We start from the raw sequence: 23,131 nt of genomic DNA on the forward strand, positions 1-23,131 counted from the left end.
TAAAACACACAATTTTGTGACAATTTTAACAATTAATACACGACGCGCACTACGATTTCCTCGGAGGTTACGACAGAGAAGAGAATCTTCATTGCCTTTGGCTGAGGTATTTATTATAAAACGAGTGTTAAGATGGAGCTCAAACTTCGTCCAAAATACGAAGTTTGACATTTCATATTTCTCCGACCTTTGTATGTATGTTCTGATCAAAACTAGTAGTGACCTCTGTTTGTCAAATCTTTTTGGACATTTTCATTTGTTTCGCTATTTGTGTCACCGTTTGCATGAACGTGCATTGATATGGAACGGATGGAAATGGTGTATGCACTCTCATTGAATGCTGTCGGTTTGGATGGATAGGGTGGGACAAGAAAGGAAATCTTGCGGTGGAGCCGCAAGTCAATCACATGAAACCGAACGGTTACAGTTTCTAAGCCAGGTTACCATATCATGAGGCTAGCACGATGATACTTTTATGCCCAAGGAAATCGAAACAATTTCCAATCCGAAAATTGCCTAGACCGGCACCGGGAATCGAACCCAGCCACCCTTAGCATGGTCTTGCTTTGTAGCCGCGCGTCTTACCGCACGGCTAAGGAGGGCCCATAATTATGGACTTATGATGTTATTATTATATATTCCCGTTAGGAAAATTATATTCTCCCTCAAACAACGGATCAAGTGTTTGTCATTTCCACGTCGTAGAATCATAATTACGGAAATATTCCCCCCGTTGGATATAATCAAACATAATATAATTTTCGTTTATCACACGAAACTAAACGTTCGCGAGCATGTCAAGTCGTGGTGCAAAGTCCGACAGAAAAAGTAGTAAGCCGAGTGGTAGAAGTGATCGGAAGAAGCCGAAAGATGATCAAGTAGTTAGTGAAGTGACCTGTGAAAAGGGAGGTGATGATGTGGTGGTGGTGGTGGACGAATCGGACAAAACCGTCGATGGATACTCCTGCAAGAGTTGTAGAGGACCGGATACGGAAGAGATGATGCAGTGTGACAAGTGCAACGGATGGTATCACTACGATTGCGTTGGAGTTACGGATGAGGTTGGAGATAATAGCTGGAGCTGTGCCAATTGCAAGACCGCAACGTGGAACCAGCGATCAACGTCAACATCAGACAAGGATCCATCGTCAAAGGATGCCAGCAAGGAGCACTTGCCCAAACATCATTCAGCACCGAAGAATGCCTCTACACAAGAGCCAGTGCTTCCAGCGAGCGGGTCTGGAGAACTACCAAGCACGTCTACAGCCAGACTTCACCCCAGTGATTCGGCGGATCCGTCATTGCAGAAGGCGAAAACAACTGGAAAAAAGCTGTTTGTTCCGTCGGTGGACGGATTACCTACAATCGAATTGGAAAAGGCAACGTCGGTGGTATCCAGCTCGTCCACGCAAAGGTCCGCGTGAAATCGTGCCAAGTTGCAGTTGCAACGGCTACAAGAAGAGCGGGCTTTCGAGGAGAAACAAGCAGAGCGACGTCGAGCCGCTGAACAACAAGAAGCGGAGAAGCACAAGGCGTTCCTGGACAGGAAATATCAAATCCTGGAGGAGCTAGCCAGTGGAGGAGGATCCAGTCGTCATTCCGGCAGCAGTGGTTATCCACGGAGTCAGGTGGAAAAGTGGATCGAGAAGGGATGTCATTCGACGGTGGTGCAGAATTACGATGAGCCAGCACTGTTAGAGTGTGATCGACAAGACCAAGTACAAGCACGGCAGAATTTCAATCGACTACGACAGGTCGAAGAGAATCCAGCACAGCTAGAACGGGGTCGACAAGATCAGCTACCAACACAGCGGGAGGAACATCGACAGCAGACAGAAGCCATCAGAATGTCGAAGTGCTTCAATCCGAATACTCAAGCACAGCCCACAAGAATCCAGTCGGCGCTGAACCAAAAACCACGAACCCTGGCGAATTCAACGATTCTAGCTCAAAATCCCGGAACATTAAGCCAAAGCTCTCCAATTGGCACACACCAACCAGACGACGGCAACGACGACCCATTTCAGCTTTCACGCTCCCAAATCGCTGCAAGACAAGCGGTTTCCAAGGACTGCAAGACAAGCGGTTTACAAGGATTTTTCGGCAACCCGGAGGAATGGCCGATCTTCTTATCCATGCTAAATAGTACGACCGCTATGTGTGGATTCACGGAGGAGGAAAACCTTGTTTGATTGCAGAGGAGCCTAAAAGGGAAAAGCCTACGAAGCAGTGAAGTGCCGACTGATGTATCCGGGCAATGTCGAAGGCAAAATCAACACCCTGAAAATGCTGTACGGTCAACCGGAGATCATCGTTCACACGCTTATCGGGAAGATCACCTCTCTACCGCCGGTCCGGGAAGATCGGCTTGAAACGTTGATAAACTTCGCCGTAAACGTCCAGAATTTCTGTGCAACGGTCGATTCGTGTGGACTGGAGGAATACATGTACAACGTTACACTCCTGCACCAGTTGGTTGCTAAGCTGCCACCATCGATCAAGCTGAACTGGGCACAACACCGGAAGACGCAGGCAGTGGTCAACCTGGTTCAGCAAGTTCAGTAACGATTCCGGTAGAATCGCTGCATACAAAGCCGACGCAGAACGACGGTCGTCGGAAAGTAAAAGGGGAAGCGTACCTCAACGCACACGCCGAAACACCCGCGAATTCTGACACGAGTATCGAATCGACTTCTAAATGGACACCATCGTCCACAGCTAAACCGGCGAAAGAAGTCTGTCCAGTCTGCAAAGGAATTTGCAAATCCGTGGACAAATGCAAGCGTTTCATCGAATTTTCGAGGGATTCCAAATGGGCTGTCATCCGGGGTTCGAACTTTGCCGAACCTGTCTTCGCCAACATAAAGGACTGTGCAAAGCTAAACCGTGTGGCAAAAATGGATGCACTCTCAGACACCACGAGTCGCTGCATAACGAGCAGAAGCCTTAACAGCAACCTACTGGCCCGACGGCTGGAAATCCGAATCCTCCGCAACCATCAACGAGCGGGGCTGATCTGGGTTGCAACACGCACCAAACGGGTTCAAGCACTGTTTTATTCCGCTACCTTCCAGTGGTCCTATCCGGACCAGAAAAGACGATCCATACCTTCGCGTTCCTAGACGAAGGATCGGGAGCAACACTGTTAGATCAAGATCTCGCCGATGAGCTTCAACTAAGTGGTACTCCTAGTCCAATATGCCTTCGCTGGACGGGCGGAACTGAGCGATGCGAGAAGAACTCGTGTATCGTTCGCCTACAAGTCGCTGGACAATCTGAAGGAGCAGAGAAGTTCACTCTAGAGGAGGTGCAAACTGTCAGGGAGTTGCTGCTGCCGCGGCAAACCTTAGATTTCACTTAACTGAAGAAAAAGTACCGTTACTTGGAAGGATTGCCTATCTCCTCGTACCACGATGCACGTCCTCGCATCCTGATAGGAACGAAGCATGCGCAACTCGGTTTAACTCTCAAGAGTCGAGAGGGAAAATTCGGAGAACCAATTGCCACCAAAACACGCCTTGGCTGGACCGTTTGTGGCAATCTGAGATCCGGAAACGCGCCGAGCATGTTCCACTACAGTTTCCATGTCTGTCCGACGATGAACTGCATCAAGCGATGAAAGACTTCTTTTCGATTGACAGCTTGGGAGTCATAAGTCCGACAAAGCCACTTTTATCAGCTGAAGATGGGCGAGCAGAGACACTGCTGAAATCTCTCACACACTTCTCAGGTGACCGCTACGAGACCGGTTTACTGTGGCGCTATGACAACGTCCATCTGCCCGATAGCCGAACAATGGCCCTGCGCCGTCACCGATGCCTGGAGAAACGCATGGAGAATGATCCTCAGCTCGCGGAAGTATTGCATCAGAAGATAGTCGATTACACCGAAAAAAGTTACATTCGAAAACTGTCCAAAGAAGAAATTCAGCATCAATCTACCAACCATTGATTCCTGCCTGTCTTCCCAGTAACCAACCCGAATAAGTCCGGGAAAGTCCGAATAGTATGGGATGCAGCTGCAAAGGCCCATGGGATTTCCCTGAATTCAGTTCTCTTGAAAGGGCCCGATTTGCTACGTTCGCTGCTGAATATTCTGCTACGATTCCGACTACATCCGGTGGCGGTGACTGGAGATATTCGCGAGATGTTCCACCAGGTGAAAATCCCCCAAGAGGACCAGCAATACCAGTGCTTCTACTGGACGGGCAAGAATAGAGAGCTTGAGGTTTATGCCATGACCGTGATGACGTTCGGGGCGTGCTGCTCTCCTAGCAGTGCACAATTCGCAAAAAATATCAACGCGGAGCGGTTCAAGAGTAAATATCCAGCGGCGTGTGAAGCGATCACTGACTCGCATTATGTCGATGACATGCTGCTTAGCGTAGCCACGGAGGAAGAAGCTATTCAGGTAGCCAAAGACGTTCGCCACGTACATGCACAAGGGTGCTTCGAAATCCGCAACTGGATCAGCAATTCAAGGAATGTCGTAGAGGCGCTGCAAGAAGAGAACGTGGATGAGGAGAAGAGTCTGGACCTGACAACGGAATTGGCCACCGAGAAGGTCTTAGGCATGTGGTGGAATACGGCAGCTGATGCTTTCACCTACAAAATCGGATGGAATCGCTACGAGGCCGAACTACTCAAGGGCAACCGTCATCCCACGAAGCGGGAAGTACTGCGTGTTCTCATGACCATATTCGACCCGCTCGGGCTCATCGCTCACTTCCTTGCCGATTTGAAGTTCTTGCTACAGAACATCTGGCGATCTAGTGTCACCTGGGACGAAGAAATCGGGGACGAGGAGTACGATAAGTGGAAGATTTGGCTGAGCGCCTTGCCGCAGGTTGAAAAACTCCAAATACCTAGATGCTTCTGGCCTGACTACTCCATCAACCAAGTCGACGAAGTGCAGCTCCATTCGTTCGTAGATGCTGGCAAGAATGGAATGGCCGCCGTGTGCTATCTACGGTTCAGGAAGAACGAAGTGATCCATTGTTCAATAGTCGCAGCAAAAGAGTATCTCCGCTAAAGTTGACATCGATCCCTCGACTGGAATTACAAGCGGCGATAATTGAAACACGACTTTCTAAAACCGTGTGTGATACGCTGTCGATCCGCAATGTGAAGAAGTTCTACTGGTCAGACTCCCGAGATGTCCTATGCTGGATAAACTCCGATCACCGACGCCACAGCCAGTTCGTTGGATTCCACGTCACCGAGATTCTCGAATCCACCGAAGCTCACGAATGGCGATATGTACCTAGCAAGCTGAACGTAGCCGACGACGGTACCAAATGGAAAGAAAGTTCCGATCTGTCCGCAGGAAACAGATGGTTCCGAGGTCCTAGCTTTCTCAAAGAAAATGAGGAAGCTTGGCCGCAATCTTCTACCCGCGGCAAACCAACAGACACCGAACTGCTGCAAAATCTGCAAGTTAACTACACTCCTCCAGAACCAGTCATTCGTGTACAAAACTTTTCAAGCTGGAAGAGACTGCAACGCGTTTTGGCGCTGGTGCAACGGTTCATAAAGAATTGTCGCCTGAAGACGGAACAGAAGCCTATCGAAGTAGGACCTCTGAACGCAGCCGAACTCCGTACAGTCGAAGCGCATCTAATCCGTATAGCGCAGCAGGAAGGCTTCCCGGAAGAACTATGTACTCTACGAAACGCAGCTCAACATCCGGAGGAAACTACGAAGCCTCTTCCCAAATCCAGTTCGCTGTACAAGCTACTTCCATGGATCGACGCCCGTGGCATAATGCGTATGAAGACCCGTATCGCAGCGTGCCAGTATGCCACCGACGACGCGAAGAATCCCATCATCCTTCCAAGATATCACCACATTACCACACTAATAATTCACCACTACCACAACCGATACCATCACCAAAATCACGAGACAGTGATAAACGAAATACGCCAAAAGTATCAAATCTCGCGCTTACGTTCATGCTACAGTCAAGTTCGCCGTGATTGTCAACGGTGCAAGAATGATCATTCAGTACCAAACACTCCGATTATGGCTAACCTACCACCCGGTCGCCTAGCAGCGTTTTGTCTACCGTTTACTCACGTGGGCATCGACTACTTTGGGCCCATTGAAGTTGCTGTAGGAAGAAGGCGTGAGAAGCGCTGGGGAATGTTTGCAACGTGCTTGACCGTTCGTGCAGTACATATCGAGCTTGTCAATTCCCTTAGCACCGATTCTTGTATAATGGCTATCCGTAACTTCATCGCTCGTCGTGGTCAACCCCGGAAGATCTACAGCGACCGTGGCACCAACTTCGTCGGCGCCAATGTAGAGTTGAAGAAGCTATTGACAATTATCAATCATGATGCCATGATGAGGGAGTTCACGACCACAGAGACCGAGTGGGTATTTAACCCACCGTTGGCACCACACATGGGCGGTAGTTGGGAGCGGCTCATACGAACCATCAAAGGTAATCTGATGGCTGTTTGCACCACCAAAACCCTCTCGGATGAAGTGTTATGAAATCTACTGATTGAGATCGAGAGCGTCGTCAACTCTCGGCCCTTAACACACGTTCCAGTAGATGACGATTCTGGTCCAGCGCTAACTCCAAATCATTTTCTGGTTGGCTCATCCAATGGCTCGAAACCTTTAATCAGCATCGACGACACCGGCATCGCCCTCAGGCAGAACATGTGTACTTCGCAAATTCTGGCGAACTGCTACTGGAAACGCTGGCGAACAGACTATCTTCCGGAGATTACCCGCCGGTCTAAGTGGTTCCAGTCTGTCAAACCCATCGAGACCGGAGATATTGTAGTGATTGTTGACTCGAAGTTACCGCGCAACTGTTGGCCAAAAGGTAGAGTCATCGCTACGACTACTAGCCGAGACGGGCAAACGCGATCAGCCACAGTGCAGACATCCGTCGGAGTATACGAGCGCCCCGTTGTGAAGCTGGCGGTCCTAGACGTTCAACGCGTGGAGCAGTAAGCCAACCGGAAGTCGTCGTACCCTGGGGGACTGTTGGCCTACCCCATTAGGCCAGCGCGCACACCTATGACTGTGGTTCCTATATTGCTCCTGCAAGCAAGACGCGGCCATGACGGAACGGATGACAAGCCTTCGGCCTGTCACCGGGTGAGTGGACAAAACAGGGAAACAAAACAGGGAAAATCTTTGATATAGCTGACGAACGAAAACGCAGTATTAATTATATCCTAAAAAGCCTTAAAAATTGTGTAAAATTATCTAAAATTGAACTTAAGTCTAGTGAACTAGAATATTAAATTAGTGCCTACTATTTACATGCTGGATTGGTGAGAATATTTACATAAAACTATAATATTTGGTGTAAAAAACTATCCTTATATACTAAGTAACCTCAATCTCGCCACGTCTCTCTTGAACTATTAGCAAAATACGGACTACCACTATGTAGTGCTCTACTGATACGAACACAACACAAACGGGAACTAAACGTGAGTAGATTAAATGTTCGATTTCACTATTAAAAACTAATAGAAGCAATATGCGTACATGGCTTCAGGGGTTCACCAAACCCATCTCGCGGAGCATTGCAAATTATGTACATATAGTTACAAAATTGTTTAAGAATTATGAAACTAAGAAGTTTAAGAATTATGAATTTATAATGTTATTATTATATATTCCCGATAGGAAAATTATATTCTCCCTCAAACAACGGATCAATTGTTTGTCATTTCCGCGTCGGAGAATCATAATTACGTCCTTTAGCTAGAACTCCACTATAACAAAACGTATCTCCTGAGCTTACGATTTGATACGGATGAGTTTGTCAAAAAAGTTTCTCTTCTATTGGTTTTCGAGACTATGACGAAAAGACGAAAATGCCTGCATTAACCCTATCAAATTGCGAAAGACTTTTTTTCGCAAGCTGTCATGATAAATCACTGATTCGTGGGGCTATATCCCATGATACATTTATTTTTAAAAGCTCCGATCGGGGGGCGCAGGTTCTGTTTATGCATTTCAATTTGCTGTACTTGCTTAATGACTGTAGGTTCTTAATCTTTATGACTTTCTTTCAGCCTTGTCAGTATGTAAAAGCAGCAAGAACGAGTTTGGCTTTACATCCAACGGTTTAGGTTAATATTAAACCTTTTTCAAAAAATAGATGCTCGTTTTTTAGTAACCTCAATCTCGCCACGTCTCTCTTGAACTATTAGCAAAATACGGACTACCACTATTTAGCGCTCTACTGATACGAACACAACACAAACGGGAACTAAACGTGAGTAGATTAAATGTTCGATTTCACTATTAAAAACTAATAGAAGCAATATGCGTACATGGCTTCAGGGGTTCACCAAACCCATCTCGCGGAGCATTGCAAATTATGTACATATAGTTACAAAATTGTTTAAGAATTATGAAACTAAGAAGTTTAAGAATTATGAATTTATAATGTTATTATTATATATTCCCGATAGGAAAATTATATTCTCCCTCAAACAACGGATCAAGTGTTTGTCATTTCCGCGTCGGAGAATCATAATTACGGAAATATTCCCCCCGTTGGATATAATCCAACAGGAACCAGTTCTTTTTTTGCCCCAGATTCAAACTCGAATACCTAATGTTAGAATGTTAGAACATTTGCCTTGAAACTGAATCACTACTCTTAGTGTCCAAACTAACTGGCACACTATGAATGATTGACCAATTCCAGTCATTCATTCAGTTGATATATTGTGTTATTCCACTAATTCTTGTCAATCACGGAGTAGCAACAATACATATTAAAAAAAACTAAACGAAACTAATATTTATAGATTAACCCCAAGTCTTAGTCTGGAGCTACGGGCACCACCTTCGAATTTTGTGAATTACTCAACTGTGTGTGTTTATTATTTACTGATGTGATTTCTTACAGATTAGTATGAGGATAGCGCGAATTATCAGTATATGTTGTTATATTGCAAGTTGTTTATGATTCGTTTCCCCATCAATCTGGAATTTCAATATTCGTTTACTATATGTGTCGTCGACATAACTGATAACAGATTCGCACGAAAATATAAACATCAAGGCTGGAAATCCTCACCTGAATAAAAACTCAATGGAGGTAAACCCCTAGTGAAGCTGCAATATTCGAGTATAAAATCGTTTTTCATTTCTACGAGAGCATCAGACTCAATCGAAGTTTTATACAGTCTACACCTACAATTACCATCAGAAATTATTTCATAATTGTAATCGTTCAAAAAAATGAAGCTGTACGTTAGTTTTGCCTTTCTCGCCGCCATCATTGCCGCCGTGAGCTGCGCACCACAATTTGGATTTGGATCGTCCGGAGCTGGAGCCAACGCGGCATCCCAAGGAATGGGCATGGGTGGTGGATTTCCCGGCATGGGTGGTGGAATGAGCTCCTCGAACGCGAACGCTGGTGCCCAAGGCTTCGGAATGGGCGGTGGATTTCCCGGAATGGGTGGAGGCATGGGTTCCTCTTCGGCAAATGCAGGCGCTGGTTCTCAAGGAGTCGGAATGGGCGGAGGCTTTCCCGGAATGGGAGGCGGCATGAGTGCATCGAATGCAAACGCTGGAGCACAAGGAATGGGATTCGGCGGATTTGGTGGATAAACTATCGGGATTACGGTGAAAGCGATACGCATTGATGTTCATATTTATGTGTCAAATAATTTACATGAATCGTACGGAAAAGTATTAATATATATTTAAAAAAAAATCTTAAGTAATTATTTGTTCCAATGAAAGATGACAATATCCTTTATGCAAAATATTATGCATTATGAGCAAACCATGAAAAAAGAGGGTTTAGAAACGAAGAATTATGCATACCGTTCTGATTCATTTCTTGAGCCCCTAAGGCCTGCTTAGCACATGAATTTAAATAAATTTATAGATAAAATGGTTTAAAAAAACTGTTTGATTGAATCCAAAAGATAATAACGATATGTAGGGACACGGCAGGTATTTCCGTCCATCGTCATAGGGGCTAAAACCATCGAAAGGAACGTCCTTTAGCTAGAACTCCACTATAACAAAACGTATCTCCTGAGCTTACGATTTGATACGGATGAGTTTGTCAAAAAAGTTTCTCTTCTATTGGTTTTCGAGACTATGACGAAAAGACGAAAATACCTGCATTAACCCTATCAAATTGCGAAAGAGTTTTTTTTCGCAAGCTGTCATGATGAATCACTGATTCGTGGGGCTATATCCCATGATACATTTATTTTTAAAAGCTCCGATCGCGGGGGCGCAGGTTCTGTTTATGCATTTCAATTTGCTGTACTTGCTTAATGACTGTAGGTTCTTAATCTTTAGGACTTTCTTTCAGCCTTGTCAGTATGTAAAAGCAGCAAAACCGAGTTTGCCTTTACATCCGACGGTTTCGGATTTATAATGAACCTTTTTCAAGAAATAGAGGCTCGTTTTTTTTACAGCCTCTATTCCTTGAAAAAGGTTTAATATAAAACCGAAACCGTCGGATGTAGAGGCAAACTCGTTTTTGCTGCTTTTACAGACTGCCAAGGCTGAATAAAATTTCCTAAAGCCATTTCAATTTGTTTTACAAAGCTGGACGAAAAGGCGGTGGGGCCCGCCTTTCCTATTTTGTTTTCTTGCACTTGTATACAAGTTTGATAAACTTTTTTCATGGCTTGTAATAATCCGAAACAGTTTTTGCCTCTCTTTTATCGTTGTTCGTTATCTAATGAAAGCGATTTCTGCAAACCCTGATTAGGGCACTAAACTTTATTTCAAATATTGAACTTTGTCTCAAATATTCAAATTCCAAAACAAACCAAATTGCATAATTTCAACGAGTTTTCAGTGTGAGACTACAGAGAACAGATGTTGAAATTGTACTCGCTATGTTGTGATGATTAATAAAAGTTTTGAAATAACTTTGGAATGTCGCGGTCTTCCCGCGTCATTAAAAAATGCAACTGTGCGCTAGTGTCGTTTTGCATGCAGGGTTGTCAAAATGATATTGTGAGTTGCAATGTCGTCGTCGATGGCGTTGATTGTTTTCACATGATTTGTAAGAAATTTTGTTCGAGTCCCCATGTCTGGTCTCTGTGATTAGACTGATTAAATGACATCGAATTAAAGACCTATTGATAAATTTCACGTTTTACCAATATCAATTCATCATTGTGCAGAAACTTTTTGAAGCATTTCAATGAAATATTTTTCACAAATCTCTACATAAAATAAATGTTTGAAATAAGAGTATTTTCGGAATAACAACCAAATCAAATTTGATTTATTTAAATCTGTACTTGATTTTCGTTTCCGAGTTACAACCAATTTAGTGTTAAATGTTCAGATTTGCCGATTTATACAGCACTACTGGATTGTTTTGCTTTAACGATAAACCGTTCCTGGGTTGTAATTTTAGAATTGTCTGACTTTTGGACAGTTTTGCCTTTCTCGTACACCAAGGTGTAACGAAAGGGCTATATATTCACTTCCAAGACGATTTTGTTATAGAAGGTCCGGAGACCCATAGTGTTATATACCAATCGATTCAGCTTGACGAATTGAGATGATCCCTGTCTGTGTGTATGTGTGTGCGTGTGTGTATGTATGTGCGCAAAATAAAACTCACTTATCTTTAAGGCACTTATCTTGATCCGATTTGTTTGCAATAAGTTGCATTCGACGGGGAATCCTGTCCCATTGTTTCCTATTGAAAATTGACCAGATCGGATACTTGTAAAAGAATCTGACAATTTCGCATATGCTTAATTCTTATAGGTTTTGGTAGCTTCTTATACATAATTGTTAGAAAATCTAACATCCGCCGGTTGGGTGTAGGCAACCCAGATTTTTTGTTTTGGTTCATATATCAACATATCCTGCATTTGTATGAAAATCTAAGAATCTTGGGTCAATATCCAAAATCACAGGGCATATAGTCGCAGCAACTGGCCCTGCATCAAAAGCGCCCCATAGAAAATTGACCCGACTAAATCGGGTGCGAATCGGCCGATTGTTGCATCGTCGCTTATGGGAATTTAACACAGGCATTGGCCGATTAATCACTATATTTAGTCGGTTGTCCCGATTTTTATCGATCAAATCGGTTGATTCGTCATTCGTTTAAATTGATGTGCATGAAATTCCACTATTAAACAAGCTATTTCGTCGGAATCATATTAAATAGGGTGATTAATTGACCCACGCCTGTGTTAAAATCTCATAAGCGTAGGTTGCAACAATCGGCCGATTTCTCCCGACGAAATCGGTCGATTCCAGCTGTCAAATTTTCTACGGGGCGGCAGTGATTCGAACGTCCACGACAGAAGAAAAAGAAGAAGAAGAAGAAGGGTCAATACCCGTACATGGTAATAAATAATCCCCATTAGACATTCGACTTCTTTAATCGTATCTGGAAAGTTGAGTTTCATTTATTACAAATTTGAAATCAGTATACTACATGGGATCAATGTGTCATCGGCTATTAATACATCTTATTCAGCATCGTTAATTATTATATGTTATATATATTCCAAACATAAAATGTTTCTCAACGGTAATGATGACTAGAGTGGAAGTTTTAAAATAATAAACTAATATGAGTGTCGCGTTTACTATACACATCTATCGTTTATCCACCAAATCCGCCAAATCCCATTCCTTGTGCTCCAGCGTTTGCATTCGATGCACTCATGCCACCTCCCATTCCGGGGAAGCCTCCACCCATTCCGATTCCTTGAGAACCAGCGCCAGCATTTGCCGAAGAGGAACCCATGCCTCCACCCATTCCGGGAAATCCACCGCCCATTCCGAAGCCTTGGGCACCAGCGTTCGCGTTCGAGGAGCTCATTCCACCACCCATGCCGGGAAATCCACCTCCCATGCCCATGCCTTGGGATGCCGCGTTGGCTCCAGCTCCGGACGATCCAAATCCAAACTGTGGGGCACTGCTTACCGTGGCAATGATGACTACAAAAACGGCGCACGCAATGAAGGATTTCATTTTTGAATTTTGACAACAAACTGAGCGTATCGAATTCAAAATGCAATTGACTGATGATGTCAGGATTAAACTCTGATTGACTCTGGTGATTGAGTGAGATTGAAATGCTATTTTATACTCTTGAATGAATACATATGATGTATTGCAATTAGTTGCAATAAGAGATTCCCATGTTTAAATATTTGGATTGATTGTGCTGATAAGCGATGGGCGCAGAAGTACAAGGCTCATATGCGTGCACACCTAGAGAAGCAAAATACCTTATTATAGGGAAAGCACATTTAATTCCTATGTTAAGGAGCATGAACAAGAACATTAAATGACCACACAAATCGATCGTATGCGGATGCTGCTTCACGATTCTGGACTTCACGAACTAAAATTTGCCGAATTGGACAAAGATGCAAGTTGATGGGACTTGAAATTGAAGTATTTGTTTTAGAAACAACATAAGTGCCATTCAATTTGAAAACAAAATTACGCCATATTTTTTCATAACATTTATAGGCACAGGTCAATATTCAATAACACAATCAAAAAATGCAATCGATGCTTCATAATTGAAAATGCGTGTACTATAGTGGCAACTTTTTTGGAAACTCAATCATGTTCAGTAAAAAACCTGACGGCATATAGGAAGAGAAAATTCTTAGCTCGTCTTTAGTTGCTACTAAAAACCGATAATTTTTCTTCTTATTTTTCGTATTGGCATTACATGCCCCACTGCGACATTGCCGCCTTGCAGCTTAGTGTTCATCAGGCACTTCCACAGTTGTTAACTGCGAGGTTTATATGCCGAGTTACCATTTTTGCATTCGTATATCGTGAGGCTAACACGATGATACATTTATGCCCAGGGAAGGCGAAAAAAATTCCCATCCGAAAGTTTCCTACACTGAACCGGGAATCAAACCCAGCCACCTTCAGCATGGTCTTGCTTTGTAGCCGCGCATCTTACCGCACGGCTATGGAACCCCCCCTCCTTTTAAAAAAGATCCAATCCAAATTCATAATTTTTTTTTTTAAATATCCAGAGTGCACCAGGATTTATAGTGCATTTGTTTTACTTATTTTACATACACTCCCTGCCAAAGTTTAGGTTCACCCTCGAAAAATATAGGCAAAAGTTTTTGTCCGTATTTTTGCTGTCTTACATCCGATTTCAGGTATTGTTAGCTCAGTGAATGGATTATGAGTAGATCTTGAGTCGTAGGTGTACAATTTTGAATTTTTTATCTACTAAAATATTATCTACCTTAAAATACACATTTTTCTTAAATTTATGTTGTTCCGTTGTTTCGAAATTCAAGCCATGTGGTGAGTTTCAAATTCATTACACGGGTTTTTACTCCTATTATCAAAAGCTCAAATCTAGTGTAATTATTTGCATACAATGCTGAAATAGTCGATTGTTTAGCATAAGTAAGCAAACGATCTACGGATGTTTCATCCCCATGGGCATTGTGGTTCTCTCAATTCGTGCTCTTGAAAAATCACTAGAAAAAGCACGTGGTTTCCAAGATGGCCGATTTGTGGCTTTGTTGTATAACCACTTTAAACCCAATTTTAATCATCATTGAGAGGCAGTGATTGAATTTCTGCGGAAAATTTTTGTTTTATTTAAAAAAATCAAAATGATTACTCCAGTGCATGTTACTATATGGTGAACCGGTCATAAGTTTGGGACCACTCTCCTGATATATGTTTTAATTCAATTTAAGCCTCACTTTCTTGTATTATTTTGCATGAATTTAAAATGTTTTTAAGATGTTATATCAAGATTAACCTTCCCATAGTACCCAAAAACTCACTCTTAGGAAGTTCGGGTCATATTAACTCGAATTCGACATAGCAATATTTTGTTTATATATTGCGTTTATTTGACAGACTCAGGCGTGTATAAGACTTAACGGAGCCGAGACTCTTTATAATATTTACAATCGAGATCATCTTATTATCAACAATTAGTAAGGGGAAAGGGGCACAGACCAATATACTCATGGCGACTCAAGGTTAGATTGCGTAATTTCAGGACGGACGAGGTTGGGATTTAGTAAAGAAAAAAATCTGGCAGATGCAAAAAAATAGTTCCATTGTTTTCGAGCCACATTGCACAGCTCGATAAAACATAAATCGTTGGCTGAACCTGTCCATGGAAGTTTTTTAAGTCATGTACAGAGAACTATTCCATTTATAGCGCGAATCAGAGAAAACAGCATTCGAACACTCAGCTAGACTAATTGTGAAAAATGTAGTCATCTAATTGTTGCAATTCCTGATCATAATACCTGGTTTTACAGTTCATGTTTGAGTTGAAAAACCGGCTACTTTTCCATACCAACGAAATGGATGCTTTAATGACCTGCATAATTGTTATGCAACTCAAATGGGTTGCATAATAGTAGTTCGTGCAACACCTCGATTTTTTCAGCACTCGTAGTACTTATCCAACTCGACAACCCTCGTTGGATAAACGTACCACTCGTGCTGAAAAAAATCATTTTTTTGCAACGAGTTGCACACGCTATTTTTTGATAACGAAAAATGGGCTTAATTTCAATTTTTCACCCAGAATTGACTTGGTTCGTGGCAAGGGCCACATATCGAAAAGAAATGAAAGGTAACAACGCGTAGAAATAAAACTTTCCCTGTCATCAGGGATTTCACTACTCTAGGTATGTAATGTGCAGGCGGCATGAGATATTTTATTTTACGCGCATCCCTTATCAGGACAATCAATCCAAACAATCACGGGAATTCCTGACCACATACAGTACCTACATCATGTACACTCATTAATATAAAATAGCAGTTCAATCTCACAAGAGCACCAAAGTCAATCGAAGCCTCATCCAGGTACCATCTGTCTACAACATTTTCAAATTGAAGCCAGAACTTCGTTGTCACAAACCAAAATGAAATCATTCATTGGTTGCGCCATTTTTGCTGTCATCATCGCCGCGGTAGCCTGTGCCCCGCAGTTTGGATTTGGATCGTCTGGAGCTGGAGCCAACGCAGCATCCCAAGGGATGGGCATGGGTGGTGGATTTCCCGGCATGGGCGGCGGAATGAGCTCCTCAAACGCGAACGCTGGTGCCTGTAGGGTACAGTGTTATAGTATAGAAACTGAGGTGATTGGCGTTAATGCATCTAGAAAGTTATAGGAAACACATCGTAGCTTGGGCGATATCAATAGTATTATTTATTATATATTCAAAATGTTTGACAATACTCTAGCGTGTTGGGCTCAGAGAGGCATCTTGTGAGAAAAATAAAAAGAGAAGAAAGAAGAGCCGAGGCTGGTTGAAAGAGAAAACATAGCAGGCAGTTTTGTGACGATTGTTCTAGATATCGGTCGTGAAGGAAAGTGTGAAGGGAGAACGAAAAGAGGAATAATTTGAAAAAAATACAAACATAATTATTTAAAAGTAAAATTAGTGTTTTCCATTTGAAATTGAAGAAAACCCGACAATGGCCAAGTCGGTTAAGTGAATTTACGCTCCCAATTTGTGATGTATTTTTGTATGAAATAGTGATTGTGTGTTGTTTTTTCGACTGACGCTCCGGCAAAAGTGGTTTTGCTGTTGGATCATTCCGCATCATTCTTGTAAGTTTTTTCTTCTTATTTTCTAACGGGAATATGTTTGTGATGAGACAATTGATTGCCTTGAACTGGTGCCGGGGCTGCAGACGTTGTGCCTGCAGGTTTGTTGAAGAATTATGACAACAGCACAGGGCTGTTGAAGAATGTTATTACCATAAACAAAAATAAATAATTAGCATAAAAACAAAATAAATAAAAATTTTAACATTATTTATGAAATAAATTTGTGAATACATTCACTGGACGGCGCTAGTGTATACAAAAACATCATTTTCATAAGATATCTCGGAATTGGTGAGATTTTGAAAGTTGGCATGTATAGAAAAGTTGTTCGATTGGTCGAAAACGTTATATTGGAGATTAGTTTGGTTTGGAATTCAGCCACTTGGCGGCGCTAGTGTATTCGGAAACATCATTTGTATAAGATATCTCGGAATTTGTGAGATTTTGAAAGTTGACATGTACAGAAAAGTTGTTCGGTTGGTCATAAACGTTATATGGGAGATTAGTTTGGTTTGGAATTCTGCTACTTGGCGGCGCTAGTGTATTCGGAAACATCATTTGTATAAGAAATCTAGGAATTTGTGAGATTTTGAAAGGTGGCATGTATAGACAATTTGTTCGATTGGTCGAAAACGTTATATTGGAGATAAGCTTGGTTTGGAATTCAGCCACTTGGCGGCGCTAGTGTATTCGGAAACATCATTTGTATAAGATATCTCGGAATTTGTGAGATTTTGAAAGGTGGCATGTATAGAAAAGTTGTTGGGTTGGTCGAAAATGTTATATTGGAGGTTAGTTTGGTTTGGAATTAAGCCACTTGACGGCGCTAGTGTATACAGAAACATTATTTGTATAAGATATCTTGGAATTTATGAGGTTTTGAATCGGGTGGATCTATTGAAAGTAAATTCAATCCAATACGTCTGCAATGTCTTCTAAACGCGATCCGGGTGGATCAGTTGAAAATAAATCCAATCTACGAGCAGGTTGGTACGTCTCCGATGTCTTCTACATGCGAGCAGACGTTCGATCCGGGTGGATCAGTTGAAAATAAATCCAATCTTCGAGCAGGTTGGTACGTCTCCGATGTCTTCTACAAGCAAGCAGACGTTCGATCCGGGTGGATCTATTGAAAGCAAATCCAATCGACGAGAAGGTTGGTACGTCTCTGATGACTCCTACAAGCGAGTATGTGTTTGACCCAAGTGGATTAGTTGAAAGTAAATCCAATCTTTGTGTTGGTTGGTACGTCTCCGATGTCTACATGCGAGTAGATGTTCGATCCGGGTGGATCAGTTGAAAATAAATCCAATCTTCGAGCAGGTTGGTACGTCTTCGATGTCTTATACATGCGAGTAGATGTTCGATCCGGGTGGATCAGTTGAAAATAAATCCAATCTACGAGCAGGTTGGTACGTCTCCGATGTCTTCTACATGCGAGTAGATGTTCGATCCGGGTGGATCAGTTGAAAATAAATCCAATCTTCGAGCAGGTTGGTACGTCTCCAATGTCTTCCACATGCGAGTAGATGTTCGATCCGGGTGGATCAGTTAAAAATAAATCCAATCTTCGAGCAGGTTGGTAATGTCTTCCACGTGCGAGTAGATGTTCGATCCGGGTGGATCAGTTGAAAATAAATCCAATCTTCGAGCAGGTTGGTACGTCTCCGATGTCTTCTACATGCGAGTAGATGTTCGATCCGGGTGGATCAGTTGAAAATAAATCCAATCTTCGAGCAGGCTGGTATGTCTCCGACGTCTTCTACATACGAGTAGATGTTCGATCCGGGTGGATCAGTTGAACGTAAATCCAATCTTCGAGCAGGTTGGTACGTCTCCAATGTCTTCCACATGCGAGTAGATGTTCGATCCGGGTGGATCAGTTAAAAATAAATCCAATCTTCGAGCAGGTTGGTAATGTCTTCCACGTGCGAGTAGATGTTCGATCCGGGTGGATCAGTTGAAAATAAGGCTTTGGAATGGGCGGTGGATTTCCCGGAATGGGTGGCGGCATGGGTTCCTCTTCAGCAAATGCTGGCGCTGGTTCTCAAGGAATGGGTGGCGGATTTCCCGGTATGGGAGGTGGAATGAGTGCATCGAACGCAAACGCTGGAGCACAAGGCATGGGATTCGGCGGATTCGGTGGATAAACGATATTTATCGAACGAGATTTTCGTACTGTTTTTCACTCAAATATTTTGCATTCTAGTCATTTGTATGAAAAAAAAATGTTAAATACGAAAATAAATGTAATAATGTAAATCAACTATACCAAATACGAAGTACGAGTTTTAATTGAGATTGTAGTTTCACTATGCTAATTCTTATAGCTACATTCATCATTTGTAAAGGGTTAAATGTTTACGTTTATTCGTTCACTGTAGATGATATTATTTCAAACGATAATTTCATGGTTAGTTACATAGCCAAAGTATTATAAATGGTACTGTTTTGTGACCCTGGCCTGTTTTGGGACCCTCCGTAGACTGCGTGGTTGGCGACGTGTAACCATGGACCGAGCTAGTTTGAATAAATAACAATAATAACCACCATTGGGTGTTATCCCAAGCCGTCGTTTTCTTTATTCCTCGTTGGGTATTGCCGTCGTTGCGTACATTTTTGACCCTTCCTTCGGAAGTGTCTATAATTTCACTTTGTATGCGTTATGCAGGTGTGTTACGTATTAAGATAGCAAATGTGAGCATTAGGGTGGTTGAAAATTGGTTTTGCTCCACAGCGCTCATCTGATGCTTTACCATGTTCTGAGTATCCTCTGAAAATTTGAGCTCATTTGGATTAAAACTGATTTAGCACAAGCCGTTTCAAGTTTGCATGCAAATTAGTATGGGGAAGTTTATTTTTCCATTATACTGTTAATGACGCTTCCCCATCAAGCGCAGGTCAAAAGAAAACCTTTATAGCCAAAAGGAATACTCAACAGCTTTCAGTCAGTGAAAACCGCATGTAAATTAATCGTTCCAATAAGTGCTAAATCATTTTTAATCCAAATGAGCTCAAATTTTCACAGGACACTCAGAACGTGGTAAAGAATCAGATGAGCACTGTGGAGCAAAATCGATTTTTTGAACCACCCTAGTGAGCATGTTTTGAGAGAATTCTGAAATTTACTACCATAAAAATCTCGCACACAAAAAGATCCGTAAAACTCGAAATAATCACAAAAATATAGAAGTTTCCTTTTCTTGAGTCAAAAATTTAAAACGTCGTTTCTGAAAACTTGCAGATTTTAATTTGCGCCTGTATTGCACGAAACTGTTGATATGTACAGTCGACTCTCTACATCTCGATGTTTTATATCTGTCGATTGTTTTCTCGGTCCCTTCAATCTACATACATTTTGGCTTTCTACATCTCGATATCCTCCTTATCTCGATATGTCTTTATCTCGATGTGTTCTGATCAGTGTTGTAAAATGTCATTTGCATTCTTTTTCATAATTTTCCCTGAACTTTTTTCAGTAGTTAGCTATCAACTATCAAGTATGGCAAACTTATAGCGCTTAAGTGTGGCTACAACTTTGTCTAACAAGACATTGCTGTAAATATGTAATCTGGGGCGTGGGAGGCAAAATGTCATTCAAATGACATTATGTCAAATGACACGTGACATTTTGGAGAGACTTCACTCTCTAGCCTCAGATGTTATATTTAGAGCAATGTACCTTTGGACAAAAATATAGTACTACTCAAGCGTTATGCGTGCATCTAAAATTTTGAAGTAAATTTGGCTTCCGAAGAAAGTTATGAACAAATTAGTCAAATGACATGCAGATGACATTTTACAAGCCTGGTTCTGATCATATTTTATTCAGGATTCACTCTCCTTATGCCGATTTGTTCAAATTTTAAGGCTACTAAACCAAATACATCAACAGTAAGAAATGACATTTGTTTTGTTGTCGCTTTTCATCAACGAGCTTTTCTGAATTTATTACTTATTTCAATTTTCCTTCGATTCCTCGATCTCTCCCTATTTCGATGGTCCCTTCAATACTGAGATGCGGAGAGGCAAATATTGCAACAAGATATTCTTTGTTTTTTTTCCTTTCTCGTACACTAAGTGTACTGAAAGGGCGTATGATGGACCCATAGTCATAGTGTCATATACCAATTAACTCAGTTCAACGAATTGAGGTGATGTCTGTGTGTGCGTGTGGGTGTATGTGTGTATATGTCTGTGCGGAAAACCCGTGCAAAAAACTCACTCACTTTTTGGTCACTTACCCTTAACCGATTTGAAACCTGTTTGAACGAACGAGAAATGCATCATCGCCGCTAGGTGGATTGGATATATTTGGGTTTTGCCTTTCGCGTATACTATGTATACGTAAAGGCTATACGATCACTCCAAAACCTAACTTTTGATAGAAGGCTCAGAGACCCATAGTGTTATATACAAATCGACTCAGCTCGATGTCTGTTTGTGTGTATCTTTATCTTCTTTAACTTTATTGTTGTTGCATCAACAGGCTACATTTGGCCCCAATGATGTAGAGTATTTGAAAAAAAGTGAACCCCAAAATTTGGTGTCAAGGGATAATACAAAATAGGTATAAAACATTTAAACAAGCATAGTCATTGTCTTCGTCTGTTTATGTCTGCGAAGAACGACGAAAATCTTCGGCGTAACATGCTCCGTGTGGCGTGAAAAAGGAAGAGTGATGCGACTCTGTTGAAGACACGCTGTAGGCCACATATAGCTCCATGCATGCCATAATTTGTACGACGAAAGGGCAGCCTTAACATGTGGCTGCTACAGAGCATGCGTGGCTGGACGTTTAGGTCTATTTGTTCCAACATAGCTCCACAGTCGATTCGTCCGTGCAGGGGATCGGCGATCATAATGGCTTTGTCGACATCACTCCTTGAGCGAAGTAGCTCCAAATTGATGAACTGACATCGGCTTTCGTAACTGGGTAGGCGAAACGGATCCAGCCAAGGTAGCCTATGAAGCGCGAATCGAAGGAAACGGCGTTGAACAGATTCGATTCTCTCAGCACCATTGTTGTAAGACGGACTCCAGACAACAGAACAGTACTTTAGAGTCGAGCGCACCAGGGAGCAATAGAGAGCTTTTAAATAGTATATGTCGGTGAAATTCTTCGCAACTCTGAAGATGAATCCCATAGTTGATGAATGAGATGTGTTGCTTGAATACTAGTTGCGAGTCTAAGATCACGCCGAGGTCCTTCACATGGCTCACTCGCTCTATTTCTGTACCAAGAAGGCTGTAGTTGCAAACGATGGGCTGTTTTTTCCGTGAAAACGTTATGACAGAACACTTGGCCGGGTTTATCACCATTCGGTTTAGAGAGCACCAATCCACGAAGCGATCTAGTTGACGTTGTAAGAGCTGACAATCGGCGATACTACCCGAGTAGACGAAAATAGCTCAATAATATCAAATGTTTATAAGATAGCAAAATGAGATGTGGACATGATTGATATAAGAGATAAAAGATCAGACGACAATATCAATATTTTGCACTAAAATATCATGAGGAAATCAAGATATGTTATTTGTAATAAGTGATCGATATCAAGTGCCATTAGTTTGTTCTTATCCATAGCATATCTTAATATTCAAATGATATTTCGGTGCAAATTACTGATATTGTTGCCTGTTCTTTTATCTCTTATATCAATCAAGTCCATATCATGTTTTGTTATTCTGTTCATGGCTTCTGCCCGGGTGTGTATTTCCAAAAAGATTTTAAGGTCATCTGTGTAAGCCAACCGAGAACATTTGATAACGGGGTGTTCATCGTTGAAAAATATCAGAAAGATCAGTGGTCCTAGATGACTCCCTTGTGGTATACCGGATGGTGCATGAAAACTTTTAGAGGTGCATTCCCCAATAGCTACGGTCAGATAGCGGTCAGAAAGATATGAATGAAACCAGTTCAGCAGACTGCCGCTGACTCCGTATGTATGTATGTGTGTGTGTATGTGTGTATGTGTACAAAATTTTGTAGACACACTTTTTGGAACTTAGTATTGGCCAAATTTCTCGCAAAAAGTTCCATTCGACGGAAAAACCTGTCTCATTGCTATTGAAAATTGGCCAGATTGGACTATGGGATCATAAGTTAAAGCCAAAATACTACTCACTCATATTTTTTTAGTATTTTTGTACGACAAAGGCCCCAACACCGCTAGGTGAATTAATCAGGGGTTTTTTAATATAAAATTTCAGCAATAGATACCGTGGATTACGTAGAGGCCAATTAGTTTATAACATCTTTTATTTATGTTATCTTCATCACTGTTGGACTGCAATCGCCTTTTTATTCATATGCGTGACATTTTAGTCACCATGATTGTTTATTTCCTCCGTTTTACAAAATCTACCCCTGGAATGCAGCCCGAAGTCCGTAACAAAATGACCTACCCCACCACATTTCTATGCGACCCATTCTCCTGTCAGTGCTATTTTTTACATTTGGGCATTTTTTAAGCTTTTATAATGTTTGCTCTAACGCTACTTATTTGAATAATCATATATCGTTTATTTCACTTCTATCTACACATT

At 41.9% G+C, this 23,131-nt stretch overlaps 4 protein-coding genes across 4 annotated transcripts; 3 read left to right on the top strand and 1 right to left on the bottom strand.

Moving 5' to 3' along the window:
* Window positions 1–3,615: 3,615 nt before the first annotated feature.
* On the top strand, window positions 3,616–6,971 carry LOC134221484 (uncharacterized). The gene is made up of 4 exons (XM_062700677.1): window positions 3,616–3,895; window positions 3,971–4,986; window positions 5,034–6,447; window positions 6,559–6,971. Exons 1-4 carry the CDS (start codon window positions 3,616–3,618, stop codon window positions 6,969–6,971), a joined length of 3,123 nt encoding a protein of 1,040 aa, XP_062556661.1.
* Window positions 6,972–9,140: 2,169 nt separating this feature from the next.
* On the top strand, window positions 9,141–9,690 carry LOC134220166 (uncharacterized). The gene has a single exon (XM_062699156.1). It carries the CDS (start codon window positions 9,231–9,233, stop codon window positions 9,600–9,602), a length of 372 nt encoding a protein of 123 aa, XP_062555140.1. The 5' UTR covers window positions 9,141–9,230; the 3' UTR covers window positions 9,603–9,690.
* Window positions 9,691–12,367: 2,677 nt separating this feature from the next.
* On the bottom strand, window positions 12,368–13,041 carry LOC134223306 (uncharacterized). Its single transcript, XM_062702455.1, has one exon. The coding sequence runs from the start codon at window positions 12,970–12,972 to the stop codon at window positions 12,601–12,603; it is 372 nt and encodes a 123-aa protein (XP_062558439.1). The 5' UTR covers window positions 12,973–13,041; the 3' UTR covers window positions 12,368–12,600.
* A 2,769-nt stretch (window positions 13,042–15,810) lies between these two features.
* On the top strand, window positions 15,811–18,768 carry LOC134221485 (glycine, alanine and asparagine-rich protein-like). Its single transcript, XM_062700678.1, has 3 exons — window positions 15,811–16,129; window positions 18,356–18,408; window positions 18,551–18,768. Exons 1-3 carry the CDS (start codon window positions 15,888–15,890, stop codon window positions 18,727–18,729), a joined length of 474 nt encoding a protein of 157 aa, XP_062556662.1. The 5' UTR covers window positions 15,811–15,887; the 3' UTR covers window positions 18,730–18,768.
* The last annotated feature ends 4,363 nt before the right edge of the window (window positions 18,769–23,131 follow it).

Source organism: Armigeres subalbatus, chromosome 3 (assembly GCF_024139115.2).
Source record: "Armigeres subalbatus isolate Guangzhou_Male chromosome 3, GZ_Asu_2, whole genome shotgun sequence".
In the NCBI taxonomy this organism is placed as follows: Eukaryota; Metazoa; Arthropoda; class Insecta; order Diptera; family Culicidae; genus Armigeres; species Armigeres subalbatus.

Bases quoted from the DNA above. Each gene is read 5' to 3' on its own strand.
- LOC134221485 (XM_062700678.1), top strand. From the start codon at position 15,888: ATGAAATCATTCATTGGTTGCGCCATTTTTGCTGTCATCATCGCCGCG. The intron at 16,130-18,355 runs GTTATAGGAAAC...ACATACGAGTAG, and splicing joins GGCGTTAATGCATCTAGAAA to ATGTTCGATCCGGGTGGATC. The intron at 18,409-18,550 runs GTACGTCTCCAA...GTTGAAAATAAG, and splicing joins TCCAATCTTCGAGCAGGTTG to GCTTTGGAATGGGCGGTGGA.
- LOC134220166 (XM_062699156.1), top strand. From the start codon at position 9,231: ATGAAGCTGTACGTTAGTTTTGCCTTTCTCGCCGCCATCATTGCCGCC.
- LOC134221484 (XM_062700677.1), top strand. From the start codon at position 3,616: ATGAAAGACTTCTTTTCGATTGACAGCTTGGGAGTCATAAGTCCGACA. The intron at 3,896-3,970 runs GTTACATTCGAA...CTGTCTTCCCAG, and splicing joins AGTCGATTACACCGAAAAAA to TAACCAACCCGAATAAGTCC. The intron at 4,987-5,033 runs GTGATCCATTGT...TCTCCGCTAAAG, and splicing joins TACGGTTCAGGAAGAACGAA to TTGACATCGATCCCTCGACT.
- LOC134223306 (XM_062702455.1), bottom strand. From the start codon at position 12,972: ATGAAATCCTTCATTGCGTGCGCCGTTTTTGTAGTCATCATTGCCACG.